Source organism: Helianthus annuus, chromosome 6, assembly GCF_002127325.2.
Source record: "Helianthus annuus cultivar XRQ/B chromosome 6, HanXRQr2.0-SUNRISE, whole genome shotgun sequence".
In the NCBI taxonomy this organism is placed as follows: Eukaryota; Viridiplantae; Streptophyta; class Magnoliopsida; order Asterales; family Asteraceae; genus Helianthus; species Helianthus annuus.
The window spans coordinates 139,956,570-139,968,187 of NC_035438.2; the positions used below are offsets into that span (position 1 = coordinate 139,956,570).

Here is an 11,618-nt window from a genome sequence, read left to right on the forward strand (position 1 = left end):
GGTGAGTTGTTTCTGTATACCTTATGGTTTGTGTTGGTTTGAATTGTAATTCCGTTTCATTTCTTGATTTCGGTAGTATTTATGTAGCCGTAAACAACCAGATGAACATGGTGATATGCATAAGTTTGTTGTTACAATATACATATATATCCTTGTGTTTCTTACATGTTGTTGCCTTTGGGATTACTTTATCTATTGTTAATTGTTGATATAATTTTTAGAGGGTTGGCGTGCAGATGGTGTGGTGGAGGGTTGGCGGTACAGGTGGTGGTGGAAGGTTGGTGACTATCGTGGTATGATGGTGATGTTGCAGAGTGGTGAAGGGTGATGGCTAGAGGTGATGATTGGGGGTTAATGGTGGAAGGTGGTGGTAAACAGGGGAGAGAGAGAATAGTTTTATATATATTACATAATTAGTCCCTGTAAAGGTGAAATGACAAAAATATTCTCATGTGCAAGGCACATGATCAGATTTAGCGAAGAAATTTAACTGAGTTAGGCTCAAAGGATAAAACGTGCTTGATTTTTAAACATAAAGGACAAAACTCGTCAATTTTAAACATAAAAGACACCACCTGCAAAGAGGCATAAAGATAAAGGACAAAACTTGCAATTCACTCTATTTTTACAGTTTTCCAAACAAATAACATCCTGAACTACAAGTGTGGCCATGAACATGCGCAACTAATGCGAAAATGACCATTACTAAACACACATTGTATTGTCCTAGCTTGCGATCGACCTTTATCTAAAATGGAGTTATTATATAAGCTCCCCATCTGTGTGTTAAATTCTCGTATATCATTCACATTTTCTCCTAGCTTTTCTTCAGTTATGAAGGTCATTCTCTTTTGCCTTTATGCTTCTTTTTATATAACCTCTAGCAAGGGCACAATGAATCTACCAAAAAATGTCAGTGTACAAGCAATTTTAGCATTTGGAGACTCGATATTGGATACGGGGAATAATAACTACATCCAAACTTGGGTCAAGGCTAATTTCCCCCCTTATGGAAGGGATTTTATGGGAAGAAAACCGACGGGAAGGTTCTCAAATGGGAAAATCGTTGCTGATGTTTTCGGTACCTTCTCTTTTTTATGGTTTTCGGTACATTGAAACAACAATATAAGTCTCTATGTGGTGGGACAGGGAAATGTAGAATAATTGATAATGTTGATCGATAAAAAGTTAAGAGAAAATAATTTCAGTTACATAAAATACAATAATATTGAAAACTCTTATAACATTATCTACAGAACTCTTATAAATTGTATGTGGGATTATTTTTTCCAGATACCCTTAAACATGGATGGGTTAAGAGGTTGTATCAGTCTATCAGCTAACGATAACTTGATTATGTTCTTACTGATACTTGTGGATTGTCAAACCAAAAAAAAAAAAAAAATAATTAATATTGACCGAGTATAGATGTAGAACAAAAGCCATGAAAGTACTTGATACTTTCTAGTTTAGAAAAAAATATAATGAAAGTAAGTTAATTATAATACCAAAAATTGTAACTGACATCATAAATAAGTCTATCACTAATAATAATCACAAAGGTCGGTGAAATTTATCTATATATTAGCTAGAGACAGAAATTAAATAAATTATAATAGCCACTTAGGCTATGGCCTGGTGATTAAGAAATCATCAAGTTTCAATCCTAAAGAAATGCAAGTATTTAAGAGAAAAAAATTAGTCGTTTAAAAAAATTACAAAACATAAGAAATTTAATGACATAGGGCTTGAAGAAAAAAAAAGGCTACATACACTCCAACAAATTTTTGGAGAAAATCCCAAAGGAAGAAACGTTATTGTAATATTGTAAGTTGTCGTTCGCATTTAGACCAGATAGTGTGGGACAACGCCCTCAGCGTGGTGTGTAAAAAACCAAATTAATCGAACCATAACTAAATTAACCGACAAAACCGAACCGAAAAAACCAAACAAATAAAAATCCGGTAGGTCGGTTAATGGTTTTTTTGAAAATCGAAAGTAGGGAGTCGGTTATGATTATCATTTTTTCAATACCCATCATAACCGAACCGAACCGACATGTAATAAATATTTGTAGAATTTAGTAATTTTCATCAATATTTTATGTTTTTAACTAAAGATTTTTAGTACTTATTGGTTTTTCATATCATTTTGTGTTTTTGGTTGAATGTTTATTTGAATTTATGGAATGTATCATATCACTTTATTTGGATATTTGATAATAATTGATATTAATATTATAGATTATATGTATTTTTTAATACTATGTAATATACTAATATATATACAAATATGCAATAACAATTTATTCTATGTTAAAAAAAAATTAAGCTATTTTTAGCTAACCTAAATACACGGTTAACCACCAATAACTGACCCACTATAACTATCAAAACCGAATAGCCATAACCACTATAACCGATCGGTTACGGTTATGGTTATCCAATAACCGACATCGCGGTTATGGTTAGGGTTTTTGGTTAAAACCGATCCATGCACACCCCTACCCTCAGCCACCTCACCTGGGTGACGCCCCCAACACCACCCCACCTCAGTCATCAAACTGGACGCTATCCATGGCCTTAGCCATAACCATGGTGGACGTGAGAAGAAGAAGAGGTGGGACCCACATGCATTAACCAATCACATGTCATTTTATTGTTGATTATATATAGTTAAAGGGGACTTCAAAGAAACTTTATCTCACAACGTGCAAATTAACCATAAATTCTCCCGTTTACGTGACATTAATGTGACGTAATAAAACAAGAATTTATCCCACACCAACCAACCTTATAGGTTACACTCTCAAATGAATTATTAGGGTGTAAGGGGTGCTCACCTAATAGGTGAGTCCCCCATCTTACACCTAACCAATCACATGGTGCCACGTCAACTCACCTAATACACTCCCCTAATTCCCCTTTTTGATGGCGGCACTCACCTATTAGGTGAGTTCAAAATTATTTTTTTTTTTTTTGTTGATGTTTAAAAATTTATATAAAAGACATTTCATTAAATTTAAAAAAAAAATACATTCAAACTAGAAAAAAAAAAACACATTCAAACTAGAAAAAAAAAAAGACATTCAAACTAGAAAAAAAAAAATACATTCAAACTAGAAAAAAAAATTACATTGAAACTAGAAATCGCATGGCCACCCGTACTTGTTAGCGATTTCTCGCTTTCGGGCGAGGATGATCGGCAACATACTTGGCGGAACATCGTCGTGCGGCTTAAGGAAGGTTTTCATATCTCGATCGTAATTGTAGTTTTTCATCGTCTCGATTTGTACCGATATGAGCTCGCGAGCCTCCGACTCTCTTTTTTTCCTCAATTCGATCGCCTCCAATTCTACCGCTTGCTTCGCTTCTTTCATGGCGGTGTACACTTTGAATTGTGCCGCCAACTCGGCCGAGCTTCCCTCGGACGATGTAGCTTGACGCTTGTCTCGCCGTTGTGGTCTTTGTGGCGAGGGATCTTCGTTCATATCCGGGATTGAAAAGTCTACGTCAAAGGGCTTTCTTTTATGTGCCGAACCTTCACCTTCCTCGCCCATCAATGGGACTTGTGCCCATTTCTCGTGTTTTCGAACGACCTCCCACGCCTCGAGGTGTTGAAAACCGCTTGGAAATCTTTCTTTAAATTCTTTTAACGCGACTTTCATCACGTCGAGATCTTGACATCCACTTTCATCACGTTGAGCATTTGCACCGCTCGAACCATCTCGAGACGGTTTCGATACCCGCCCCTTATTTTTTTTCTTGGCCTCGCGGGGTCGGTTCTCCATTGCTCGGTGTATAAAAAATAAAAAGTGGATGGGGTTTGGTTGGATAGTATAAAAAATAATGGTTGTGGTTGGAGAGTTTAAAAAAATATAGAGAATGAGATTGGTTGGAGAGTATAAAAAATAATGGTTGTGGTTTGGTATTTATATTAGTTTAAAAAAAACTTGAATTTTTTTTTTTTTTAAATAATCCGACCGTTGTCAACGGTCTAATTTCCTCGATCCTCGCGAAATACCATCGGTGAACACACACACAAGAAGCACCCCGAATCGGGACCCCGCTTTGATGGCGGCGGTGTTCCCGATCGGGGAAGGGGCTCACCGAAGGGCCACCCCGCGTACGCCCCGGACACCCTTAAATTCGGTCAAACTAAACTACAAATAGTCTTAAATGTTATAAAAAGGTCGTAAGTAAAAATAGTTACTAATCTGGCTTAAACCAAAAAAAAAAAGTTATAATACAAAAAATTATAAATTATTGGTGTTTTAATATTTTGATTTGCATAACTAACATTAATTTATATCAAATTATAAGCCAAGGAATTAGGAGTGAAGGAGTATCTTCCGGCATATCTAGACCCTTCCATACAAGACAAAGATCTTCAAACCGGTGTTAGCTTTGCTTCTGCCGGTTCTGGATATGATCCCCTAACAACCAAAATAACGGTATGCATGCACAACTAGTAGTAGAAACCAACTGTATATTCACCATTCTTTTGTCCGTTTTTTGACGGAAATTATTTGTCTCCTTTGACAACTAGTCTTCTATACCACTACCGGTTCAGTTGGACATGTTCAAACAATACATTGGGAAGCTAGTAAGGAACAATGGGAAAGAAGCTGCCAAGAATATAATCAGCAACAGTGTATATTTTGTTTCTGCAAGCACCAACGATTTTATAGCAAACTACTTTACTTTCCCCACCAGAAGATCACAATATGATATCCGTGCATATAATGATATGCTGGTAAAGCGGGCTGTAGGCTTTGTACAGGTAACCATACTTCTTTCAGTTTCGGATGATCAATAACAGTAATAATTATCATTACTTGAAAACCAGCCATTTGTCACTAGAAAGTCGTAAAATGTAACATGAACGACGAGTTTGCCGGAAATCAGAATGGTCGCAAATTAGCGACTACAACATATCAGGTCGCAAAACGGTTGCAATTTTGCATCCGCAAATTTTTGGTCGCAAAACACGGTGGTCGCAGCTTTTGTCGTGGCAATAATAACAAAAGGGTCGGTCGCAAACCAGTCGCATAGAGAAGCCACTTGCATGCTGTTCAAAGCTATTCGCATTATTTGCGACGGCATATACAGTCACAAAAATTTGGTAGCAAAATTATCCCCCTATTGCAAAAAAGGGATTAATCCACTCAAGATTTTTGCCACCACATTTTCGTACGCGAAAGGCTATTTGTGTGCGATAACATGCAGTTACAATTACCCAATTTTCTAGTATCAGTGTTCTTACAACACATTCAAGATTTGCTTAATTGCTAGATAGAATACAAATAGCAGCTCGCCATGTAGTTCCTAATTCAATGACATAATTGAAATGTATAATTTTATCAAAAAACACACATAATTTTTTATACACTGAAGGATTTAATATTCATTGAAGGATTTACACAAACTAGGAGCAAGAAAAATAGTTGTCCTTGGCGCACTCCCAATCGGTTGTCTACCGATTGATAGAACGGTAGCTGGAGGACTGCGTAGAATGTGTGTAGACAAGTACAATAAAGCAGCACAATTATTCAACAGCATGCTAATAGAAAAGCTCCAACTACTAGCAAGCAGCCTTCCTCAGTCCAAGGTTGCCTATGGGGATATCTACAATCCACTCTTACGTATTATTGAGAACCCTCAACGATATGGTATGGTGGTGGTTTTAGTATCATTAATGTTGTTTTAGTATGCTTATGGATTTACTTAAAAACCAAAGGAGATTTTGCACACCTAGATACTCTAGGCCAAAGACCCTTTGATTCTGAACTCTTTTCTGGAGTCTGAAGTATTTTTAATTTAGCTTTTTTTATCGCGGTTTTCCTACATTTAGTAGTACAATTTAAAAAGGGTTATTGGATTTTAATAATCCTAAGTTTCACCAGTTGGCCGATAATAATCCCAACTTTAAAAATTCTCTCCAATAATCCCAACTTGTAAAAGTTTGGTCGTCATTGATCTTTTTCTAACATAGGTGCACTTAAATCAAATAAGGAGTCTTTAGGTGTAATTGAATCTATTCAGGAGACCAAATTCTTATATGTTTGAAAAGGATCAATGGCGGTCAAAGTTTTACAAGTTGGGATTATTGGAGGTAATTTTTTAAGTTGCGATTATTAACGGCCAACTGGTGAAACTTAGGATTATTAAAATCCAATAACCCATTTAAAAAAAAGAACAGGAACTCTTGATTTAAAATTTATTATATTTCAAATGGAATAAATCTAAACCATAAAAGTTTCTATAGGTGATGTAATTTGGGCTGAGGGATTTAGTCTTCTGGCTATCTTTCAAGGCCACCTTTTGTGTTGGTAATTGAAAGTTACACCTGTGTTACTCATGATCTCATTGGAACATACACGTGTTTTGGCTTACATTTTCGGTTTCAAATTTTAATACGCTATCCTAACTTTCTTTCCCTTTTGATGCTTTCCATAGGCTTGGAAGTCACAGATAGAGGCTGTTGTGGGACAGGAATTATAGAAACGGCTTTCGCATGTAACAAGTTCAGCCCAACGACGTGCAGCGACCCCTCTAAATACCTATTCTGGGATAGTGTCCACCCATCAGAGAATGGATATAGCATCTATGTGGATCAAGTTCTACCAGATTTGGTAAAAAGTTTGTTCTGATAAATTTTTAGTGGAAATAAGGGACCTTGTTTAATGAATGCCTAAGAATTTGTTGTTGGAGTGAAATCGATTGAAGGATAATCTACCAGATTTGGTAAAAAGTTTGTTCTGATAAATTGTTAGTGGAAATAATGGACCTTGTTTAACGAATGCCTAGTAATTTGTTGTTGGAGTTAAATCAATTGAGGGATAATGATTGTGCAACCCATAGGTTGCACATGACCTCATTTAACCCAAAGTTTTAACTAGGTTAGGGTCAAAAGGACCTAAGGTGTAAGAGGTTTTGCAAATAAAGGACTGTGACTGTAATTATTCATGTTAAAGGTTATCAATTACAATCCTCTACAAACATAAATGACGAAAAATGTAATTTACGAAAAGTGTAATTTACCCTACTCTGTAAGTGTAAAATACGAATGACAATAATGCAATTAGCGGATTTGTGACACAAGTTACTTCAATTAATATTTTAGAGCATCCACAATAAGGAGAAATAAAAACACCTAAAACATGTCTAGTTAGTTGTCATATCGTTAAAAAACTTATTCTTCAAAAACATCAAAAACATCAAAAACCACCCTTTAAGGAAACCTAAAAACATTCCCACCTCATCACTACCTTTTACATTTATTTTTAATTACCTATCTTTTTACCTCATCACCACATTTTACATTTATTTTTAATTATTTATCTTTTTATTCCTGTAAAATATTTAAATTTTCGATGGATGGAAATTTATAAAACTTGAAATTCTAAAATTTTAAAAGAATTAAACTAATTTGAAATTCAACAAATGTAAATAACGTTTGAAAGTCTGGAAAAAATTCAAAGTAGTAAAGAGAGTAAAAAGTGTAGGATCGGATTCTGACTCGAACGAGTCAATCAGAGGAGTTTGATCAGATACAGGTGCGGAAAACAAGTACCTAACGTAGAAACAGCTAGATATCTTCTTAAATCACTTTCTGATTAATTTGACAGCGTTTACATTCAATCCTCACACCGGCAGCACCTCGGTATGGAAATCAGAAGGTTACAAATGAGGTTCTCTTATGTGGTATTTATAGTGCAGGTAGGTCCTCTCATACGGACATGTCCGTATAAGCGGACCTGACGAATAAGCGGACCTCCCATGTCCGTATAAGCGGACCTGACATAAAAGAGAACCTCCTATGTCCGTATAAGCGGACCTGACATAAAAGCGGACCTACTATGTCCGTATAAGTGGACCTCCTCTCTACAACACATATTCTCTCTAGTTTTCTCGTAAAACACGCCCTAATCTATACATTACAATGAAAGACTCGATCTAAGACGAAATCAACAGATGTAGTGCACCAACAGACTCCCCCTCAGATGTTGATGGAGTCGACTATCGAGTCACAACAATGCTGTGTCTTCACATCTACAGTCTTGATCAGTCTCTGGGCTTTTCTTTCTCTCTATCTTCAGACTCCCCCTCTCGATTTACTGGTATTCCTTTGTTCTTCAGTAACATCTTCAGGATCATTGTCTGGCTTTCCATCTAACAGCTTCTCATCTTATCCTGCAAATTCTCTACCCAAAACATAAGTTTTACAATTTAGAATAAAGGTGTATGCACTAAAACAAACTCTTCTTCAAACCAAACTGAAACTTTATCAGTGACAATTTTGATGAACCACTTGAAAGGTTAAATTATGAAAACATTTAATTCCAAACAAACACTCCCCCTCAAATATTGCTCATCATGTTTAGCACTCGGAATTTTGAAAATCAGCTTTCCAATATCAGTTGTCGAAAATCTTTTTGTCTTTTTCAAAAGTTTATGCTAAAACACACTGAAAATCTTTTTGGATTTTGAAATAAAGAAAATGTAACGCAGTAAAGAAATATTTACAAACAATATTTTTGTGAGTTCGTGTAAGAGGATCATATCAGTTTATGAGACAAGTCACCAACACCGTTAAGCTTCATTTCATTTTAAGTTCTAAACAATTCACCTAGATTGTCAGTATATCTGTCCACTTAAATTTTCACACAAACTTCAACTGATCCGAGATACGATGTTAATGTCTTAAGAACTTAAACTTATCCGTGTGTCCCACTACTTGAATATACTCCCGTATCCAGATCCCAATATTCAGTCTTACAGGTGAGTATACCACAGATGATATCTGTTCAGGGGTTAAATGCGAGGGCCGTGAGAGCTTAGGTCGATATTTTCGTATACGTAGAGAGATGACGGCTTCGACTTTTCGGTGTGTCCCCTTTTAAAATTCTCAGTCCTCAATGGTGGAAAGTTCTCATCATCCATTGAAGGAACTGAGTTTTCATCACTCTCATCAAACTGTGGCTCCTCTGATTTTGTGGAATCAGATTCATCGCCAGATTTTACCTCAGATTTCTTAACAACCCATTTTTGGTTGTCAAGTTTTACACTTCGCTTGTAAAATCTCTTCGAACATTCACCAACTTCAAACGTTGCCAAAATGACACCTTGCTAATTTTATCTACTTGTGACATTATGAGCTTGATTTCTTCCGGCTTTTCACTACGACACGAATTGACGAAGGCGATAGACAATAAATGCATCAACAAACTCCCCCTTGGATATTGCCGCAGTCAATTCGTAGTTAAACTCGTAGTGGCTTGTCTTTCTTTAACTAAGACTCGAACGAGGATGTAGTCGACAGACAACTGCACCAACAGACTCCCCCTTAAATGTTGACGGAATGTTCAGTGAGAGTCTTCAAACATGACACTCTTCAATCTCGATCGGTCTTCTTCAGGACCTCTTCCTGGAATCATGTCTTCTTCAGGAACTTCTTCCTGGAATCATGTACCTGGATCTTTCTCTGGATCTAACTCTCGTCAGACTCCCCCTATCATCATGCTGGGATCAATGTCTAGAATTCGTTATCACCATTGAAATCAACTCCTGGCTTTATCAATTTAAACTTCTTCTTAGGTTCTGATGTATCTCCTGGCTTTCCGTAGCAACAGGATCAGAAACCTGCACAACTCAAACAATCTATCACAAACAAACACAATTGTGATTCAACTTAATGAATCAACTAATCATTTAAGAATATTCAAGAATTTTTCACATTTAACAATTTATTAAACTTTCCAAAATCTGATTAATCGTTTCAAAACAATTTAACCAAAACTCTGATCATCATGTTTAGCCTTTGAGATTTTAAATATCAGCTCTCCAACATCAGTTGTCGAAAATCTTTTTGAATTTTTCAAATATGAAACACAAATGCAATAACATCAATTAAAATGCAGAAATGAAATATATACAAACATATTTTTGTGAGTTTGTGCAAGAGGATCATATCAGCTGCTGACTAGACACTAGCACCGTTAAGCTGTTATTTCATTTTAAGCTTTTAAACAGTCCGCGTTGATTGTCGATATTTTGATCCACTTAAATTCTCACAAAATGTTCAACCTGTTCGGGATACAGATTTAGTGTTTTAGAACTTAAACATCTACATGTGTCCCACCTTAGTATATACTCCCGTATCCAGACCCCAGTATTCAGTCTTACAGGTGAGTATACCACAGCTGATATCTGTTAAGGGGTTATGTGCGAGGGCCGTGAGAGCTCAGGTCGATACTTCCGTATACGCAGAGAGATGACGGCTTCGACTTTAAGGTGGGTCCCCTTTAGAGGATCTTTTATTACAACAGCAAAGATTATCAATTTTATTGTTTAATCAGATTGCTGAGGGCGAGCTTGTATTCCAAAGCTTTTTGCAGAAAGTATTATCCGGGGACTAGGTCAGTACTTCCATACAGCAGAAGTCCCGGGATAATACCCCAGATATCACTGAGCATAAAGACCTAGTATCTCAGAATACGGGACCTTTCAAACAGGATTTCAGGGGTTACCTATATATCCTGGAGGTGTTCCCCACGTAGACGCAAGTGAAATTTATGTTTATATCCCAAACTGATATACTAACTCTGTGAAAACCTACCGACACATCTTTAGCGAGACTGCTTAATTGCATTTATACATTACAAATCTTTAGCGTACTGTGCCAGTCTAGCTGATGTACTATCATTTCCTCTATTCGCACCAAAACTCATTTTTAATTTTTCAATGTTTTTTACATTTTCAAATTTTCTAATTTTTTTAAAATTTTTACTCCCCCTAAAATCAAAATATGTTTCAATTTTGATTTTCTGGGAAAATTTGAAACAGACTGTACAAATTTGACAACTTGATGAGAATCACTTCAATTCTCCATCCATCTGGCATAAACAATCAGAACTCCCCCTGACAACAAACTATTTTCCCATTATGATTTTAAAACACTTAAGTTTGTTTTAATCAAAATGGTTTTTCCGGAAAAATTAGTTTGTTTACCAAAACATTTGTAGGTTCGGGGTCACTTCATCACCTTGTTTTCTTCATACACGTGACATATTCTACAATTTCAGTTTTAAATCTCAAACAACACTTGTAGAAAATCAAGTACAACTTAATGTCCCTGATTTACCACATGTAAAAAGAAAAATCACCAGAGTGAAATTTCTCAAGAAATGTGTCGATTCATGTTCCACGCTTACCATCCTGGGAACTCCGGCAAGTCAGGTTTTTCTATTTAAACAGATTCACCCAAGCCTGACGGTCCTTGGGTGATTTCGAATTCTTGTTCAACAATGGTGGAAAGTTTGCATCATCCATTATTAAACCTGAATTTTCCTTTTTTACCTCAACCAATGGCTCCTCTGGCTTTGACGAACCAGAATCATTGCCTGAGTGTGGCTTGTCTGACTTAGATGAGCCAGATTCATCGCCGATACCTTTCATCTTCTTCTTTTCTACTTTCGTATCTGATGAATTCATCTTGCTTGACTTTGCAGCCGAGGGAGTCGATTCATCAGAACTCTTATTTAATCTGTCCGGTGAACCCGAGGACAAAATCTTCTCGAGATACTCTCTCGCCTTCTTCCTCTTTTTCCTCAGTCT

The 11,618-nt window shown here is 36.3% G+C and overlaps 1 protein-coding gene across 1 annotated transcript; it reads left to right on the forward strand.

Moving 5' to 3' along the window:
• Window positions 1-794: 794 nt before the first annotated feature.
• Window positions 795-6,830, forward strand: LOC110865949 (GDSL esterase/lipase At5g42170). The gene is made up of 5 exons (XM_035974588.1): window positions 795-1,081; window positions 4,323-4,453; window positions 4,549-4,782; window positions 5,416-5,671; window positions 6,459-6,830. Exons 1-5 carry the CDS (start codon window positions 835-837, stop codon window positions 6,650-6,652), a joined length of 1,062 nt encoding a protein of 353 aa, XP_035830481.1. The 5' UTR covers window positions 795-834; the 3' UTR covers window positions 6,653-6,830.
• Window positions 6,831-11,618: the final 4,788 nt, after the last annotated feature.